This window comes from Polypterus senegalus, chromosome 8 (assembly GCF_016835505.1).
Source record: "Polypterus senegalus isolate Bchr_013 chromosome 8, ASM1683550v1, whole genome shotgun sequence".
Classification (NCBI taxonomy): domain Eukaryota; kingdom Metazoa; phylum Chordata; class Cladistia; order Polypteriformes; family Polypteridae; genus Polypterus; species Polypterus senegalus.
Window position 1 is genome coordinate 96,405,849 of NC_053161.1, and position 21,882 is coordinate 96,427,730.

The following is a 21,882-nucleotide window of genomic DNA, read 5'->3' on the forward strand; positions in this document are numbered from 1 at the left end:
TAGAGGGTCAGCTCAAGTTGGACAGTTGGGAGACAAAGTCAGAGAGGTGAGATTGCGTTGGTTTGGACATGTGCAGAGGAGAGATGCTGGGTATATTGGGAGAAGGATGCTAAGATTAGAGCTGCCAGGGAAGAGGAAAAGAGGAAGGCCTAAGCGAAGGTTTATGGATGTGGTGAGAGAGGACATGCAGGTGATGGGTGTAACAGAATAAGATGCAGAGAACAGAAAGATATGGAAGAAGATGATCTGTGACAACCCCTAACGGGAGCAGCCGAAAGAAGAAGAAGTCAGAGGGGAACATTATGGTGTTGGAAAGGAACATTTTTATACACTGGGTGGTTTTATTTTTTCTGTTAGGCAAAGAAACTTTTAAAAATCCAGCAGATGAAGGGGCAATAGGCACTCATTTTTGGGACTGGGATGATAATCAGAAAGGCACATTTACTGAGTAATTGTGTTACAGGTTGTAGACTGTGTATTTATTTTTTGCAAAGGTTTTCGCTCCTGGTCTTTTTAAATTCTCGTCTATCTTTTTTTGATGTAAGCTATCCTAGCTTGGAGCTATCCTATTGGAGCTGTGTGCTGAACTAGCACCGGCTTTACAAAGGCAGACTTTGAGGAATTGTGCTCTACCTGCTCCTTTGCAAGTTCTCTCCACTGTCAAATTTTAGCTACAGGAGCTTTTCAACATGAACTTGCTGATGATCAAGGGTCTCATGCATAACGCCATGCGTAGAATTCATACACTAACATAACATAAGCACAAAAGCCGAAATGTGCTTATGCACAGAAAAATCCAGATGCATAAATCTATGCGTTTGCCAACTTCCACGTTCTTCTGCTACATACTGTAAATCCCGGTCAGCGTAAAAAGTAACGCTCATGCACGTGCCTGCTGCCCCACCCCAACTCCTCCCAGAATTATGACTCTTTGAATATGCAAATCAATATAAATAGTCCTTAAGCTCAGCGTTCTGTGAAAAGACAATGGGAAAAGCACGGGGGAAAATATAATTTCAGCTAATACCAAGTTGAGGCAAAGAAGAATGTACTATTTGTTGGTTTAAACAGTGGCATAAACAACAAAAGGAAGTCGATCGAGTGACATAGCGTGTCAGAGAAACTCGAAAGCTCAAGTTCACACATTAGCCAGGATTGAATCACCAAAAGGATGAGCTGACATTACATCGTATATAGCTGGAAAACCTATAAAAATGGCAGCCCTGCACAGTCGCAGGTTCTTTTTCCAACTAGTGTGGCAAAAGGCAAGCACTCCTTTTTAATGATAGCGAATTACCTCAAAGTAAAGAGCACAGAATCAGTCTGTTGTGGCACTTGGTGCTGTTGCTACGGATATAGAGGAACCTTCAAAGAATAAATTTGTTTACATAAACAGAAAGCATTTCCACTCTGTTAATGTGCTGCTCTGTAGTGCACAGAAAGTGTGTTGCAGTGTGCAAGCATGTATCTGAACAGATGCGCTATAATGAACCAGACCCTGACCCACCAAATTATCAGCTCGATCGGACATTGTTACAACTTCATTTGAATGTAATTATCTGAATGTAAAAACAGGTAATCAGATGCAGCATTTAGGGTGTCTGCCTGTGAATATTTATGTTCCAATATGTAACTTTGAAAAAGAGGCAACCAGTCAAACTGGGTGAACCCAGAAAAAGGCTGTTAAGTCAGCAGACACACACTAAATTTAGAATCTGTGAAATAAGTTAATTTACTCGTTTTCTGAACAAACTTTGTGCAAAACTGAAAAAATAATAATCATTATGATCTCAGAGACAATTACAATAATAATAAGAGGAATGGCTGGTGACATTGTTGATTAGGAATACTGTCTTACACCTCCAGGGGAATTGTCTGAAACTCTAATCTGTTCATAAATTGCCAATCCATTGTTGTACTCTACCATTTCTTAGGTAAGCAAAACAAGCACAATCTTGCAAGGAGATCCTTTCTGGTGTTCATTTATCATCCAAATGCAAAGAGACCCTTTCCAGTGCTCACTATCATCCAAATGCTAAGTTTAAAGCAGTAGATGTTTCTTTGAAAGAGACATTTGCACACATGCTTGCACCTCAGGAATACCTGATTCTGTTTAGAAGCAGTACAGCATCTCCACACCACCAAAGCCAACCCAGCTCATTTGCCAGACCACAATTTCTTTGATGTGCTGGGTAACAACTATACAAAAGCCCAAACACAAAAGAACCTAAGCACGGGACAAAGAAAGACCCATAAGAGTCCTTAAATAAGGGTTTCCAAATGAAAAAAAAACACATTGATATGTACAGTTCCAACCCCATCCTCTTAGTTAACATAATAACTGTTTTTGGAAGTTTTTCTTATCAGAGAAAGGTATCTTTATTAATAATCACTTTCAATTTCAAATGCCTGCAAGTTCCAGAATTTCCTGCTTTGGCAAAGTCCTTCAATAACCCCAAAGTCCATTTATTATAGCAGGTACAGTATGTATCATAGTACATAAAATTTAAGAAAGAAAATTCCACAAAATTACAATAAAACATCTGACAGAATATATATTTAAAAAGGTATTTTTTTCAATATTTAACTTAATAACCATTAGACATTTGGTTTTCCAATTAATGTCGTAGGGATACAGCCAGTATTAAATACATATCTAATTAATCTAACAAAAATATAAGTAATTGGTTATTATTGAAATTAATTTTGAAGAAAGTAACAGTACAGAACATAACTTGAAATGAAAAGTAAATGCATCACAATGTAATCCTAAAATCCAAGTTTAATTAGAACGAAAACCATATACTATATCTAACTGTACTTTTGTAATGTTAAAAAACACCTCTGATGCACATGGAAATATTACAAACGAAACATGGCTGTCAGAAACATGGCCTTAGTGAGAGTTTCACAGAAATGGGGAAGAAAGAGACAGGGTTGCACAGATACTAACATGCCTTCTTTTTAAATCACTACTGTGGACGAGAACCTGTGTGAAACTATTACTTCCAGTCACACTCCTTTTAGAATTACTAAATACAAGGTAGTGCAGTTCTAGAAGTAGGGGTTCAATATCAGTACTGGCAATTTATGGAGAAGGCCTTCCTCTGACACCATAAAAATGCAAGATGTTTTACCTCCAATTACCACCTTTGCTGCAAGGTGAATTGAACATGATTTATCTGAGCAGGGACCACACATTTTGGACGTCATTATTATTTTTTTGTTTCAGGGCTCTTTGGTAAATTAAAAAATATGACTTGTCAAGAATAAAAATTTGAGGAATTTAAATTTCATTGTAGGACATGACTGCAATGGAGCTGGGAAATAAGCAACTGACTGTCATGGGTAAAGACATCCTGGCAAAACAGGGAAAGTTAAGGTACTCTTGGAGGCAAACCAAAGGTGGCTTTACCTCTGCATTTAAGCATCTCAGAGTTCAGTAGGCTAACCGTGTGCTGATTGGGGGTCCCCACTGCAAGTTTCAAAGGCAAAGGGAACAAAGTATTTCCTTGGGAAATACATACAATATATGCATCTTTTCATCTATTCATGTACAGACTTTACCATCACCTGAGATCCATTAGACTTGTGTTTTATCTAGTATCCAGGGAAGCTTCTTACATTGACTTTTACTCAGTTATTTTTGTCAGACACCTTGTTTGTTATACTTACTCTTCATTCTATATGCTTTTATTGCACCTTTTTTCACAAATCTATAGAGGACAATATTTCCTTTGCCCTCTTGCCATTATTTTTCCACCTTGTTTTAGGAATAGGACATAAATGGGTTTATCCAATATACCTAATTAAATTCTTTTTGCAATATGTATTGTGAAAGACCATTTTGCCATTATGCTAAAAATTAGTGTTAAAAAAAAAACTTGTGAACACATTTGAATTCAAATCATGTCTGGTCACAAAATATGTGAACTTGTGCAACCAAAGGAAAACAGAAAATGTAATTTAATGTAATTGTATTAGTGTCCAAAATGTGAGTTTATTTCAAAAGAACAGTTCAAACTGATTAGTGAGTCAATGATGGCTCTGCCAGTCCATATCATTGTATTGGGTTAGGCTGGTGTGACAATATTTGTATGTTTAAAGCCAGTGATTTGAAACACAGGGAGGACAGGAAAAATTCATGTCTTATCCTGTGTGTGCTCAATGTGGAAAGAAAACCAAGAGGAGTGAGATCTTATAAGTGTAAAGCAAATTGTAAAAGCTGATTACTTAAAAGAAAGAAGAAGAATGACAGCAACCTGCTGCTACTCATAAACTACTAGAGCTGGAACCTTTATCTTGACAGGACTGGAGGTCCACATTTTTCTAGTAATTGTCTAAAGTGTTACCAAAGATTTGTTGTGTCAGTAACGTAGGATGAGACAAACCCAGCTAAAAAAGCCATCTGAAGACACATACATACCCTTTTATTGTAGAATTACATCTCTGCACCATAACAATCCACTTTTCCCACTTTTAAATGAAAAAAACAAGATGGTACTATTGACTACTATGGAAATCCAAAAGGCTTAGAAAAAAAAATTGCCATGATAATTACTGCATACATCACATTGCTATTGTTTGTGAACTATAATCTTTTGCCAGTTTCCTTGTTTAACTGCCTCTCATTTAGTGCTTAGTACTGCACAAATGGATTGCAGTTTTTAAAAAAATGAGATGACATGTTCATGAAAGAAAATAGTGCTTCTGTACAGTTAAAACTCATGAGATAGTCCGGCGGAGGACACAGAACCAAGGTAGCAATGGGTGGTATGTCCAAAAATCCATATCACAGTTGAATTAAACACTGTACAGATTTTGTTAGATATCAGCATAATGTAATTAATATATGCCTTCTTGACTCAAATGTATATTATTATCAAAGAAGTGTATTAATGATTGATAGTGCACACAGGTGCACCTCTTTACTGTTGAAATGCTTGTTACCGCTCTTCTACTCAAATGGATTTGACAGCAGGTATTCACCTTTCTGGCTTCAACCAATGAAAGTGTAGCTTGTCTGCCTGCTCTCTCAGTCTCTCTAGCCACATGTTTTCCTTCAACTGTATGTATCACGTTATGAGCTTTCAAGTAAGAGCAAGATCAAGGTTGTAGCCCCAGTGGTTCATGAGTAATCCCATGACAAACACATACTTTTTATCTATACAGTATATAAATTACTATGTAACACTAATTGTTATATTATCTATATAGTTCTGTGTCTTGCACTTATGCAATAGTTTCAAATTGTATGATTTTATATAAAATCATGTTAGATGTGGCCGCTGAAGCAAGCAAATTTGTATTGATCTATCAGGTGCACTATAGATAGCACCTGTCTTAAAGTCTTACATACCATAGCAGTAACTAACGAATAGGTAAGCCTTGTTCTAAACTATTACTTAAACATTTTGCATTATTTCAGATGAATTATTAGGGCACTATGAAAAATTTTGAGTTCCCCCAGGCCCTTTATTTATTGAATCAAGCATGTATGATCTCAAGATATGTAAAATGGTAAGGATGCCATTTATCCTTATCCCAATGGTGCACTTTTTAAAGGTGAACTGAACTGAAACTGTGATGTTGCTCACATGGAATGATCATCCAAAAAATTTTAAAAACTCCAGCAACATCTACACTTTATCCAGACTGATGTAGCTGCTCTAATGTTCTTCATTGTTTGCTGGGTGGTAATCTGTCAGGTATGATTATTTGTTTATACATTACCTAATGCCTAAAGTTCATATTCATATTAAGCTTTAGATCTGATGAGCATTGTCATGCTCTGCGTAAAAATATTTTCTAAATCTGCTTTTGTTTTTTTTTGTTCAGGACAAATTACTTGTGTCCAGTCCCTTATTGCATTCATTTGGGGGATTCAGATGCTTTTAAGGCATCTACTAGGCCTGTTTCTTCTTCCTTTGTACCTATGTTTTATCAGCTTCATGAAATGTTAAACAGTATGTCACAAGTTCCTGTTCTTGCTTAAGTGTGTGGAGTTGTTTATTTCTTGGCCTTGGAGATGTGTGGAGGTAGTAAGATCTCTTGGAGATGTTAACCATGCAGGTGGGCAGTGGTAGTGCTGATTCATTGCAGTAAGGAGATAATGTGTTCATGTCCCAGTCCTACCTGTGTAGAGAGCACTTTGAGTAATGAGAAAAGTATAATGTAAATGTAAAGAATTATTTTTAAAAATGAGTCCAGCTGCACATAAACCCAAGTTCATGTCTTGGAAAAAGAAAGTAGCTCTCATGCTATAGGGAAGCCTTTCTCAATGGAAGCGAAAAGCTAAATTTTGCAAGCAGTGTAACCCCATTTTCATTTTATTGAATTTATTAAAATCAAACCCACCGCAAGACAAACACACCAAGCACAATTTAGGATCGCCAATGCACCTAACCTGCATGTCTTTGGACTGTGGGAGGAAAACCAGAGCACCTGGAAGAAACCCCCACAGACACGGGGAGAAAATGCAAACTCCACACAGGGAGGACCCAGAAAGCGAACCCGTGTCTCCTTACTGTAAGGCAGCAGCACTACCACTGCACCACCATCCACCAGCGTGGACTGTAAAAAAGTGATATAACATTTAAAATTAAAAATAGTTGGCCTATTTAGGAACTCTTTTAAATATGTGTTACTTATTAATTCAATATTTGCTGATCAACCACTAAAGATAAGTAGGAATAATAAATATAAATCTGCAAAAGTATAAAAGTGACATAAAGGACATCCAGCCTATTATGCTGTATCTTTTGAGGACTACATAACTAATGTCATATTTAAACCTTTCTATTAGATAATCTTACAGTTACAGCAAAACAAAGACCCTGTCATATATTTTGTTAATCAATAAATATTTACAGTCTCCAGGTGGTAAACACAGTTGACTCAAGTGAAACAAATTAATGAGATGATTAATTCATAAGTATTATAAAAATCACGGTTATTGCTTATGCAACATGAAAAATCAGAAAAAGGGATTAATATTTGAATTTTGACAGAAAATGAAGACTTGCATTTTTACAATCTCGAAAGCTGTGTAATCTGCATAAAAGTAGAATCACCTTGTCCCTATAATAATTTTTCCACAATTCTTGGCTAAACCTAAACTTGATCACAAGTCTGTTTGCCAGAACAGACTGAATACATAAATACTGTCATTTTTGCCCCTAAACAAAAAAACGCATATAACTACTTGATCATTTTCAGTTTTCTGCATTATACATGAGAAACAATTTTGAATATTATAAATTCAGACCATCATGTGCATTTGGTGATTTATTATTTAGATGATTATCGATTATGATTAATGATTATTGCATATCTTTTTCAGGATAATGCTGTGCTTTATTAGAATTGGTCTCTGAACAGTAGGCCAGTTATTTGTTATGTACAGTACAGGTCCACTTGTAAGACAGACAGCTCAGCTAGTAACCTGGGATTTACACCCTTTAAATAGATGAAGGATGAGCCTGCCAGGGCAGGAAGCTGAAACATATGGCAGTCTCAGGTGCATTGGAGTGGTTCCTGATAGAGAGCACTTGACTTACAGGTGTCCAAATGTGACTCAAAGGTAGAGATGGAAGAATTCAGATAGCATTATGAAAGAAAAAATCTTGGAAAATTTGACATCTTTTTAGATTTAAGGTGCAATGGTAATATGTATAGAGATTTTTTCTCAGGTCCTTTCCATATTATATCACCATTCTCTGCAGAATGTACAAAATGAACTTACTATACCAAAAAAGGATACTGCTCTGTTTTTGGTGGGTAATAATTCAGTTTACACTAAACAACATTTAAAATTCACCTTTCATTTGTTATGTTCATTTTATTATCCGAAAACCATTTTGTAACAGCCATAATACAGATACTAACTCTACTGTGCTGGCATTTTTTACCTCTTATACTCATTTGCTCTTACAATCAGTACAATTCTATTTTGTAGGCCCTTAAAAGTATTTTTCTGTGATTTGATTAAAAAACAATAAAGTATGTGAAAGCTCTGAAATTTTGAAGTTAAGAAAATACATTGAGCTATTCCGAAAGGGGAAAGATAGCTTTGGAGTCTTTGGGATTATGGCTTAAGTTTTAAGAGATGAATACTTGTTTTATCTGTATTGGTTTCATCCTGTTTCAAATAATGAAGAGTTGAGAGTGCCTGTCAGGAGCCAGATGCTTCTGCTTTACTAGAAAGTAACACAAATGGCTTCTCATAACCAGTTTGTATTTAGATTTGCCATGCATGTAGCCAACTACCCACTCTACATGTCCTCAACAACATGTACCGTTTAGGTTTTTTTCTTTTCTTTTCTTCAAATCCAATTAATAATCAGCCCACAAGGATTTGAAAAATGGGGCAATTAACTAATACTCCCTTACCCATACATATTTAGAATATTAAAATATAAACACTTTGCAATGTATTTGTTATTGTTTTCAAGAAATACAGTTACTGCGTTCAACCTGTCATCTATTAATGCGAGATGATGGGCAGGTGATTATAGAAACTGGATTTGCTAATTAATGTAGGGTTAAAATATAACTGTTGGCTTTAAACACTAATTAACAAGATACATTTGAGATGAAAAAATTTAAATAGCACTGCATAGGTCAGTACACATTTGCTGGAACATTCTTTGGCTCATTTACCTCTACTAGGCCATTATTTCCCATTAAGTAATAATGTATACTAAAGGTGCAGAAAAGAGGGAAATATTTGTACAAATACAATGCACATATTTAGAACATGCTGTACCAAATGCACCACACTATATTTTTTGTTTTAATGTAAATTTCAAAATCCGACAGGTTTCTTTTTTTCAAGTTGTTCACTGTTACCAAAGATAACTATAACTACACCACATTTGATAATTATTTGTTATTATTTGCCATACCACTCACAATAAGCACACAGCACACATTAAAGAAATGTTCTGCATTTGAAACCTCTTACAAAACTATTGCACCATTTCTATGCAACAAATGTGAAACTGTTGAAAAGGGTATCTTTTTAAAGATATGATTATTAAATTGCGATATGTTGCCTCATTATATATTGAAACATGATAAAAAAAATGCAAGCAAACGTAAACAGCCTCATTTACCTCTTACAAATGCATAATATTTTATAACAGTTTTCTCATGACTAAAACCTCCAATTCAAGGCCTGTCCTAGCAACATCAAACACAAGACACAAACCAATCCTGGGCAGAGCAACAGCTTATCACACTACATCATTTTAGGTACAGTAAAGTCATTTAAAACACAGGATGAAAAAAATCCTTGAAAACTGAAATGTTGAAATTGGGACTCAGTAATTCATATTTTAGATATTCAAAAGGTTAGCCAACATTACCCCAATTGTATTGAGGCCAGAGGACATTACATCTATAACTGTAGATTTATTTACTGCACAGTGTACATTTACTGTATACATATACAATACAGTATATAGTTATTGCTGGAACAGTATTAGCAAAAATCCCATATAAAATAGCAGTGGGTTAGAAAATTTAAAAAATAAAGACTTTATTTAAATAGTGTTGGATAAAAGCCAGTATACACTGATCAGTCACAACATAAAAAACACCTGGCTAATATTGTTTAGGTTCCCTTTGGTACCATCAAAACAGCATTGATCTGTTGAGGCATGGACTACACAAGACCTCTGAAGGGTACTTGTAGTTTCTGGCACCGAAATGTAGCAGCAGATCCTTTAAATCCTGTAAGTTGAAAGTTGGGGCCTCTATGGATCAGACTGTTTTTTCCAGCACATGCCATAGTTGTTCAATCAAATTGAGATCTGGGGAATTTGGAGGCCAAGTTGACACATTGAACTTGTTGACATTTTCCTCAAAACCATTCCTGAATAATGTTTGCAATGTGGCAGGGAGTATTAATCATGAAGGGGTGCACATGGTCTACAACAATCTTTAGGTAGGTGGTACCTGTCAAAGTAACATCCATATAAATGCCAGATTTAACAGCACAACATGGCCCAGAGCATCATACTAGCCGTCTTTCCATAATGCATCCTATTGCCATCTCTTCCCAAGGTAAAGCACAGGTATGCATTTGACCATCTACATGATCTAAAAGATCAATTATTCATCAAGCCAGGCCATATTCTTCCATTATTCCATGGTCCATTGCCCATTATAGGCATTTTTAGTGGTACACAGCTATGCAGCCTCGTACACAGCAAGCTGCAATTCACCGTTTGTTCTAAACCTTTTTTCTCATCGCTAGCTTTAAGTTTTTTAGCAGGTTTTCCTATGGTAGCTCTTCTGAGCTCCCCAAGCACATCACTGGGCTTTGGGCACCCATTATCCTGTTGACGGTTCACTAGTTATCATTTCTTGGAGCACTTTTGGTAGGTGCTAACCCCTGCGTACTAAGAACACCCCACATGACCTGTGATTTTGGAGATGCTCTGACCCAGTCGTCTAGCCATCATGATTTTGCCCTTGCCCAAGTTACTCAGATACTTACCCATCACCTTCAAGAACTAACTCTTCACTAGCTGCCTAATATAACCCACCCTTTTAAAGGTGCCATTGTAACAAGGTAATGAATGTTATTCACTTTACCTGTCAGTTGTTTTAATGTTGTAGCTGATCAGAGTATACCTCACAAACAGTCAATATGTTTTACCTTAAAAACATAGCAGGATCCCTAATAATTAGTAGCAGCAGCTAGCCTACCCCCATAATTTCAATCTTCCTTTCATTTGAGGATTAGCCAGTCACACATTTTCTATACCAGTTATTCATGATACTTTCTAGTAGGCTATAGCAAACCTTTGTGTTGGTGACACAGCAAACTTTATTGTTGCTAGTGCTACCACCACCTACTGTAGAAGCACGACACAAAATGCCTATTTACTGCCTTAATTCACACTTCTAACAAGTTGTCTCTCTAGTGGCACCTTTTGTCTTATGACAAGTACTAGGAAATTCCATACCTGCTCTGGGACACCACTCATTTCCACCATTAAAATAAAACTCAACGATCCTACTTCAGACAGTCCCCAATTTTGCATTTCTATCTATTCACTTCAATAAATGAAGCCTAATGCAGCTTCAGTGTTTATACTGATTTCTGACCATTTATTTTAAAGGTAACAACAAATTTGATTAAACGTATTTGTAACTATGATGTTTGTACATATGTATGTACATTTTCTAAATGTACAGAAAATTATTTGTAAAAATGAACATTCCACACAATCAAACCTTACTTTAACAACAAAGAAAGTAACATTACATACAATCAAGTCAAGCTTAACAAATCTGAATTCAGAATTTAGTGTTAGCAACTTAGACTGAGGGAGAAAGGTGTATGCAAGCCATCCAGGTAAGGAATCAAATTGAGGGCAGAAAATATTAGGAAAAAGTGCAACCTACTATGCCACCATGCTGTTTGTAAAACTAGTCTGTCAAACAATTTAAAGCCATTGTAGAATCAGTACTATAAAGAACAGGCATTTTTAAATATGATTGCTGACAAAAAATACACTTTCTCAGGCCCTATGTTACTGACTTATATTAGATTAGCTGGCTAGTCATTATTCATTCTTAAAATTATACTATTTGAATATGTTGTCTCTGTCTTATTAGATAGGCAACCTGTTACTAGCTACAGGGGACAGTCCTAATTTATCTGATAAAAATGTAATTAGCTAAATCTAAGATTTATCTTTAAAACATACACAGAAATATTAAATGAAAACAACATACATCAAATAGATGCTTTGTCATGCTACAAGTAAATTAATCATTTGAAAGATAAAACATCACATACAGTATAAATAGACCCAACAGTGTGTATGCCCAATAGTGTGCAGTTTTAGCTAGTAGTTCAGTGTTCACATTTATCTTACTAACATACTTAATTTTCAGTCTAAATCAAAAGCAAGGTATGGTACTGTAATAATTACAAAAAGAATGAAATGCACATGGGGTGTAGTGAATAGCTCTGCTGTTTAACAGCTCCAAAGCCCTGAACTTGAATTCCACCTACAATTGCTGTACGGAGTTTCCAGTGGTTTAATACCGAAACACAGGAACCTTCAAGAATTAATCATTAAAAAATTAAAACAAGAAAATTAGAAGATATATCCTGGATATTATAAACCATTAACAGTAGACGTGTGATATGGGAAGTGAGAAGAAATTGACCAGGCCACCCTACTTATACACAAAGATTTAGAAGCCCACTAATTACACATATGGTTGGCTTGTTGGTACATTTTCCATGGCTTAATTGTGGTTTGGAGTACATGTGTACTATACTGTTGCTAAACACCTGCAAAATGCATCCTGTTTCTATTCAAAAAAATAAAAAATAAATAAATATATACAGTATATATATAAATATATACTGTATATTTAAATATATATCTATTTATTATAAACATCTACATTGTAGAAACATTATGCTTTTATCCAAATTCTACAAAATGTAAAAGTACAGAAAGTAAAAACATTATACATTCTGTTGTGTCAAACTTTAAAAATCACAACATGTAAAAAGCTATGTAACACAGTATAACTTAAAAGAAAATCTTATGTCTGTAGAGATTGATTTTGATTAATATTTAATCGTTTAGAGTTGCAAAAGCTTATAATATTAATAAACCTTTCATTGTTTTCTATTTCAAACCAAAGTTACAACTAAAACACAGCAATAATACTTTTCACATAGCACAAATTCATGTTTGTCAAGCATTATCTTTAATCTTTGCATGATCGTGAAACCCTTCCAACATTTTAATATTTAATTCACGAAAAAAAAAAAACATTCTGGCACTTCTAGGACAATCCTCCTTCGTACTAGAATTAGCTGTGTCAACTGAATAGTGCTATGTAGCAGAATAGTCTCAAACGTTTGAGTCTAATAGATTGCTTTTAAGATAATGTGAATCAAGAATGGCAGCTGAATGACCACTACAGCAACTGTAAATTCAACCAACGAAGAAGAAAAGTTTTAAATTACTGTTTCAGCATGTAACTATGAGCACATTTACTATCACCATTACACATTTCTTATTTTAGTAAGCCATAGGGATATATTTTTTATAAAATTATTTATAGGAGGGCAGCCTATAAACAAATGACTTCTAATTACATTTTGGTTTAAATATCACTCTGGTATTATAATCAGAATTATTTAGGATCTTCAGCAGTGTACTCCATTTTAGAAATGCACTTCACACAATACACTATGCCAAGAATATAAAGCACAGAATTTTTCTTTAAAAGCGATTATTACCTCATGAAGAAAAACCTTATGTCTATATGAAACCAACATAACTTGTAAATGATCAGTTTTCTTACCTCAGAAAGGTGAGGCATTGGATTAAATCCACATAAATTGCATACGATGTTGTTGCATTCTGTGCAGGTATTATAGTTTGGTGGATCCTTACAACCAACATTAAGCTCAGTTTTGCAGAGAGGACAGTTAGATTTTTGTGATGAAGCCTTTATTACTTCAGTGCCCTTCACAGCAACCTTCGGTATTTCCACTGGAGGTTTCACATCATGCTCTGTTGGTATTTTTTTCTCAGGAGTGGATGTTGGCTTTTGTGCCACAGGTGGTTTTGTCTCCCTTTTTGCTGGGGATGGTTTTGGGGATGGTTTTGGTGAAGACTGGGCTGAACTAATTTCCTTGGGTGCAGGCTGAGTACCTGGTGGAATTACAGGTGGTTTAGATGCAGGAGCAGGGTGATCTGCTGGTTGGACAGCAGTTGATATCAAATTAGAGGCTTGACTAAAGAATGAAGAGCCAAATCCAAATAGTTTCCCAGTTACTGACTCTTGTGGAGTTGTTGGTTGTGACTTAGGTGTTTCTGTTATGCCACCAATATTTAAACTAAATCTTCTAGTTTGCTCTTGTTTTGGAGGTTGTTGAGTTGATTGTACTTTGTCTGGTTGAACTTGTTTTGAGGCAGGTGGTGCAGTGGAAACTTTCTGCACTGGCTGCTCAGATTTTGCAGATTGTGGTGCAGGCTGATTGACATTTGAATCCAGTTTTGATAAAGCATCTTTGACTTGTGATGGAGGTTGCTTTATTGTACTGACAGGCTTCTGACCGTTAGTTTCCATAGACCTTTCTGTGGTTTGCTGTGTTGTCTTTTGCGGTGAGGCTATCTGTGTATCTGTTTTTCTTACTACCGGTGAGGCCTGCATGATTTGTTTGGCAGTTTCTTGACTTTCCTTCTGTTGGGCAGATATGGAATCATGGGAGCCTGCTAAAGTCTGCTTAATCTCAGGGCCAGTAAAATCTGAAGGCATTTTTACTTCTGCATCTTGCTTTGCTGACTTATGCTGATCAGTCTTTGGAACCTGAGCCTTCTGCTCTGACACTTGTTGAACAGAAGAATTAGGCAAAGTGTCTTTTGGCTTTGAAGGTGGTGGTTCTGTGACGGGCTGTTTACTTACATTCAAGGGTTTTATTGGGTCAGGTGATTTTGTAGGTTCAGTTTTCTGAAGCTGTGATATTGGCAAAGCTTGTTTACCTCTCTGAGGAGAATCTGATATTTTCTGAGGATGAGGCTGCTGCTTTGCCATACTAGGGGCAGATTCATCCATGCCTAGGGCCCTTTGCATCTGACAGTTCAGGCAAAGCCATTCCTTGACCTGTCAATTCACAAGAAAAGGGTTTAAAGCATTGGATTAGGAATAGAAAAATAATAGCACTGATATTGTATGCTACATACATATCTTTACAGACATACAGTTATAAACAAGAAAGGTTTATAAACTAAAAGAAACTCTTGGTAATTTACAGGCAAGCAGTTTTTTATGAAGAATTCAGGAAAAAAAAAATGATTGTGACTCAAAAATTTACCATCTGCAAGCAAGATTAATCAGATTACTCCTGTACAATGGACCTCAATTAAATGGATTTCCTTAGTTTTCTAATCTGTTGTAAATAATAGTTTTTTGAGACCAGTGTTATATGTGATTAAAACATCAATTTCTGACAGGTACAAACTGTGTAGAAACACTGTATAACAACACTTCATAACTAAGAAATAAAAATAGAATGTGTACACTCTGTTTGCTAAGAAAGTTTAATTAAAACCAAGAGGTTGTAGGTTTAATGTCTCTACTACATATGCCTTTTTAGGATACCTGTCTTCATTGTATAATGATAGATAGATAGATAGATAGATAGATAGATAGATAGATAGATAGATAGATAGATAGATAGATAGATAGATAGATACTTTATTAATCATTTATCTCATAGAAGATTTCTAGTTTTTTCCACATTTCAGATACTTCTCTTTGGTAAATGAAAAAAAAAAAAAAATAAACAAGTGCACTTTTGAAATTGTGTTAAAAATAGGACTTTATCTTTAAATATATTAATAAATTCATGTAAAATGAAGGATGTGCTTTTTTGTTAACTTATACATTTCACTGTGTACATTTTGCATTATCTGCTATAATATGCAGGTGTTTAGATTTTTTGTTTGAATATTTTTCACATGTATGCACTCTCATTAAACAGCCCTTCTTTAATTTCCATGCATTTTAAATATTATGTTGAAAGTACAACTTTCATATAGGATAAAATATATAATTTACTCATGACTGTTTGCATTTAAACATAATACATAACATCTTTTCATTATGTGTCCTTGCATAGTTAACGAGTATATTTTCATATTGAAAAATAAATATGCAAAACAATTTTAACGACTTAACAAAAACAAGCTGCAGTTCTATTTTGGTCAATGTTTTGCCTAGTAGTTAAATTAAAAAAAAAATTATATAAGAAAAGACATAGAAGGGTTACTTCTACAGAGTATACCAAAAGAGTAAAATAAAACAAGGATTTCAAATGCATGTGCTGGTTCTTGGGCATTTATTTCAAAATACCTATAATGATATTCTAAAAAGAAACCTTTACTCATAACATTAACTATGCATTTAAATTTAAAAAATTAGCTGAGTTCAATTAAAAAGGAAACAGCACACACAATTTGAATTATTTTGCATGATTAGCATTCTGTTAAAGCTATCAAATCTTACAGTAGCTTCAGATTTATTGCTGAACACTGTAAGGCAATATTAAAAGACTGATAGTAGCAGTGAGACAGTTGTCTAACAGCTGTTAAATCAATTTTCTTCCACAAAGATAAAAAAGAGAATTTCATAACTTTGAAATCAACTCAACTTTAATGAATGCTTACTATATACAAGCAAATGAGACATACAATACTTTTCCTACATTTTTTCTTTTTTAGATATGTGTGGGTGAAGCAAGAATCAGTGACCCATATTCTGAAGCAAAACTGCTCATCCCTTGAAGCTGATATTTTAAGAGTTTCATAATTATTATGAAGATTATTCAGGTGTATTGTTTTATTGGTTACTGGCATGGTTACTTAAACATATGATAAAAATTACAAATCTAAAAGTAGGCAAATGTAGTTAAAGTGCATAACATTCAAAAGGACTTTACAATTGATGCTGAACTTTAAGTATGATTAGGATACAGATTGTAAACATAATATCAAAATTCTAATTAGATTTAGGGCCAGTGGCACTTGGTGTTTACTTAGGCAAATATAGCATAAGTCCTTAATGCACAATTAGCCTAACTTGCATATCTTTGGAGTTAGGATGCAAAACAGGAGTACCCAAAGAAAAAATCATATTGACAAGAAGGAAGTGTAAACTTCATAAACATAGTGACATGGTTTAGGATTCAAACCCAGCAGCTATAACCCATTCTTCCGCAAATGACAAATAGATGTTTAAGGATCAGTTCAGTTAAAACTACTAATGTTTTCATCGCACATGCATTTATAAACAACTGGCAATACAAATGAGTTATAAAAAAAGAAATCCTTGTATCTCATGAAGTGTACGTAGAATGAGAAGTGCCACACTTGCAAGTCCTACCGAAAGAGCTGAATTATGTGAACAGTAGTTACTGTCTTGCTGAAGAATATGTGACTAGGATATCCCAGGAGAGTTGAAGAATACATTATCTTGCTTCAATTCTTGGCTCTAAGCAGCCTATATATTTTAAACCTTTGGTGATTTTAAGTGTTCACACCCTGATATACTTTCCTTCATTCAACAACAAAAAGGCATATGGAAAGAACTAGCCTTGATCAGGACTCTACTAGGCAATAATTCCATACATTCATCCTTTTTCCACAGTAATTCTGGTTAATTAACTATTATAAACAAAAAGGCCAAGAGCCTTTGGTGCAAGTCAGGGGCCAACATTGTTCTAATGCCACTCCAATGAAGAAAACTCTCATGTGCAATCTCACACTTAATCAAACTAAGCAACTTGAGTTTCAGCAACTAACCTAACATACACATCTTTCGAATGTTGAAAGGGTAGTAATTTCTGCTGTGCCATTAGGAGAGGCTTTGTGTACAGTTAGTGTTGTCATTTACTAGGTTGTCATTTTACTGTGTACTGAGTGATATTTTAATGTTAAAATAGAGAAGCAGATATCCAGTCTTGGGTGTGTCAATGACTGTCACCATTTTCATAAAAAGGATTCCTGAACTTTATATACAGTCATGTCCCCAGGGCAGAATTAGGCTGTAGTATGTTCAAATAATTCCTGCTTTTTGCCAATAAAGAAATAAATGTTGTTCTGAAAGTGCTCTAACTGGGAAAAGTGATCAACTGTAGAGTTTAATTGTTCTTCAAGGCATGAGAAAGGTTAGCTAAAAATTTTAGCTTAGTTTAAATTTATTTCCTCAAGCAGAAATGTCTACACAGTATATCTTTAGTTTTTGACTGTTTAATCTCCCTTGCATTTATACTGTATATCTGCATCTAATATTTCTAACATTGTGCTAGGACGGTGATTCATTCATCTGCTTTTCTTGTGAGAATTACAGGGAAGGATAGCAACAGAGAACAGTTCCTCCAGCTTAAATTCTTGCGTTTCCAGGATAAATATTGAATGGTAATTCGCATTTGACTTTGAGCCACGGAACTACAGTAACTGACTTCACCTCATACACAAGAATGCCAGTTCTGCTTTGGGTACTGTAAGTAATCCTAGCCATGCAGACACCTTCTTATACTGTATTTAAAACATCAATGATTTCAGCACAAATATGTAGAGGGTGAAGAATACAGAGGCACTAAGTGATTATCTCATCCAAATTCATCATCATCACGAATGCTATTCATAAAAAATATTCTAATCACACACACTTGCCCACACTGATTTTGATCTGCAACAAATAGCAAATAATACAGTTACTTATATTTTCTCAGAGTGGAACAGTTTATACACTTTACTTTTAACAGATAAACAGCCAACTGCTTCCTTTTCCCTGTTTACTTTTAACTATGAGTGCTAGTCAGTGTTTAAGGTTATTGGCCAACATGGACTGTCTGCATCAAAAATAAAATTATAACTGAAAAAAATGCATATAGGAAATAAAAATTTCAGGAAATGATCGGTTTGAAGAAGCTAATGACTGTTGCCATTTTTGCTTTTCTTTATCCTGCTTATTCCTCATCTTCATCTTTTACTTACTAACAACTCTTGCTTATACTTGTTGAAGCAGATTAATGCAAAAATTTTTTTTTTTGTTTTTTTTTAATCAACACACTTATTTTCTAGGCAATTCACTGTATTCCTTGTTTTCTGTGGAAGAAGGGTACCTGAAGCTCTGATGTAATTTCAGACACTTCACTGCATCTTCTGTATTTATCCAAATAAAGGAGTTGAGTTACCAATCCTCATTTAGCAGTAAGCATCTTTATAATGCTTTTTGTTTTCAAATGCATCACCTAACTATTTAAATGATTTATTATTTTGAAACTTTTATTAGGAATTATCAATTCCTAATGATCTGCTGTGGCAACCCCTAACGGAGTAGCGGAAAGAAGACGAAGAAGATCAATCTTGACACATATTTAAATTTTTATAGATAGATAGATATGCATACATGCATATATATATATAGTAAAAATATAATGCATACTATAAAAGCTCAAATACATATAGGGATGCAATAAATCTGCCATTGTAATAAAATGAGATTTGCATATCAAATGCTTTGAAGGAACCGCAGAATGAAGCATGCTATTTGCTGGTATCAAATTTAGAATGAGTGGTATTAGCTGACAGACCATTGCCTTGTGACTAAGGAAGAAGGCCAGAGAAAGACTTTCACTGGAAGTAATCTCTTAATCTGAGATTAATGGCATGTTATATTGGAGCTCCATTATTAAATAACATTTTTGCTTCATGTTTCTTCACTCATTCTTTAAATTAAGCTACAGCTTGACATTTAGTAAGTTTGTATATTAATATTGTGATATGTACTCCCTTAAAACAGCATTTACTGGCTTCTTAGCTATGCATAACTATTTTTTTGCAAATGGCTTTGAAAAAGGCCTGGTGTGAATTAACAATGGATGGGTTGTTCCACCACAGGACACTGCTTATGCCCTGGTGGATTTTCACTGAAATGAATGCAATTTTAACAGTTTTTTTGAAGAAAAAAAAAGAGTTTTTTAAAATTCACATCACGTAGAAGGAATATACAGTAGTTCTGTAAACTAAAATTCACAAATTCAGTGCCAACCAGCCTAGATCAGAAAGACACAGAAAGATCAAATGTATGCAAAAATAAAAACAAAATCCTCCAACATATATTTATTAAAGCACTAGCTGCCCACTGCTCCTAGCCTGACAACGTGAACATTATTTTATTCGCTGAGTAATCTATGAGATCCATTTGCCAGAATAAATACAGCAACCAGCTATTGCTTTAATCTCCTAGATTCTCTATCTCTCTCTTTTGACCACTCTTTCAGTGATCACTAAAATTAACCTTCTTGAACCACACAACATGGCAAGTGTTTGGGCTATCTCAGTACATCTTAGCTCACTTGTGGTCCCTGCTCCCCTATTACTAGGAATGTTAGTTTTGGGGACTTTCTCTAAGGTCATGCTTGTTCCTCTTAGTACCTCCTTAAATTAAAATTTTTACAAATACAGGTTTTATTCCCAGTTGACAACACAATGTTATAGATGGGACAGATTCTCTTTTAACCTCTACAAATTAATATTTTTTATTTAGGCCCCTAAACTGTCAGAAAGCAACATGAATTAGTGTCTAATTCACAGATTGCCCAGAGTGCAAGCTTGCCTATCTTACACCTTCCTAAGGCTGATGGGAAAATCTTTCCCCTAAAATGTTGGATATGAATATGTACTGCGTGTACTTCCAATTCAGTCTTGCCAACAGATTCTTCATTTTGAAGGTGTTTACAAAAATATGAAGAGAGCAATATAATTTTGGTTGTGTAACCTGCAAGGTGGATGACTTACCTTTACTTACAATTATAGCATGCACCATGTGGGCAGAGGTTTTGATGATTTAACTCAACAACAAGATAATTAGTACTTAATATAAAGCATTTGTGAAAGAAAGAATGCACAAAATTTGGGTGTGTGCCTTCACCCCATTTACTGAACCAGCACAAGTACTGAGATTTCTCTCCTCAACTATTACTTACTCTCAGAAGCACAGTACTGGTACTGCAGAGAATAGTCATTCTCTGATTATTTTTGCAGGAAAATTAACAAAGAAAAACAAGCAAACAGATTGGGCTCTTTTTCAGCAGACTTTTTTAAGGGCATCATTTCAAATATAAAGTTTACTTTCACAGAATCACTACAATCAATAAATTGAAAACAGTCAATGAAAGAAAATGCGCCCAAATATCAAATGAAAAGATTTGTGATATTAAATCCATTGGTCCCCATTATCAGCAATGCCTGGACAAGACTAGCCAGAAGTTTGAACACTTCTGATAACTGATTCTACATATATCTATATAGATTTCTACATTTATATATATATATATATATATATATATAGAGAGAGAGAGAGAGAGAGAGAGAGAGAGAGAGAGAGAGAGTTGTGCTCACAAGTTTACATACCTTGGAGGAATTTGTGAAATATTACCCATTGTTTGGAAAATATAAGTAATCATGCAGAAAGCTTTCCTTTTAATTAGGGAGTGTGCTCAAGAGAAGGAATTTATTGTCACATAATTGTGTGTGCCCTTTTTAAATCATAATGATAACTAAAATCAACCAAATGGACCTGATCAAACGTTTACATACCCTTGAATGTTGGGGTTCATAATATACACACAAGTTGACACAAACAGGTTCAGTTTAAGGATAATTAAGGGAGAGTATCCACATCTGTAACCTCTTTGATTGTAATCAGTGTCACAGTCAACTAAAATTCAGGGAGAGCTGCACTGACTTTGCTGGGTACCAAGCCATTGGGAAAGCAAAAGAACTGTCAAAGGATCCATCCATCCATCCATCCATCCATTATCCAACCCGCTATATCCTAACTACAGGGTCACAGATAAATCAGCAAAAAGGATATAAAAAGATATCTGGAGATCTGTAAATCCCTGTCAGTAATGTTCAAACTCTGATTAAGAAAGTTGAAAGTTAGGGGTTCTGTTGTTACCAAACCACGGTCAGGTTTCGGCCACAACTGCCAGGAGCACTTCTCAAGCTGCCAAAAAAAACACACAAGCAACTTCAGCTGAGATACAGGCTTCTCTGCAAACAACTGTTGTTGCTGCTTCAAGATGCACAATCAAAAGTTACTTGAACAAAAATATGCTGCATGGTCGAGTTGCAAGAAAAAGGCCTTTACTGTCAATGCCACAAAACAGCCCAAACACAATATGTGAAACAGTATCTACACAAGCCTCAGAAGTTCTGGAACAAAGTCCTTTGGAGTGATGACACCAAAATTGAACTTTATGATCACTACCATAAACACTATTTTTGGAGAGGATACAACAAGGCCAATGACAAAAAG

The 21,882-nt window shown here is 35.0% G+C and overlaps 1 protein-coding gene across 1 annotated transcript in view; it reads right to left on the reverse strand.

Moving 5' to 3' along the window:
- The window catches only part of LOC120534575 (protein piccolo-like), a 199,934-nt gene that overhangs the window by 172,454 nt on the left and 5,598 nt on the right, over nt 1-21,882 (reverse strand). The window contains exons 3-4 of the mRNA XM_039762169.1: nt 13,351-14,655; nt 11,531-11,533 (exon numbers count right to left, since the gene is read on the reverse strand). Coding sequence (XP_039618103.1) covers nt 11,531-11,533; nt 13,351-14,655 — 1,308 coding nt within the window. The remainder of the gene's footprint in view (nt 1-11,530; nt 11,534-13,350; nt 14,656-21,882) is intronic.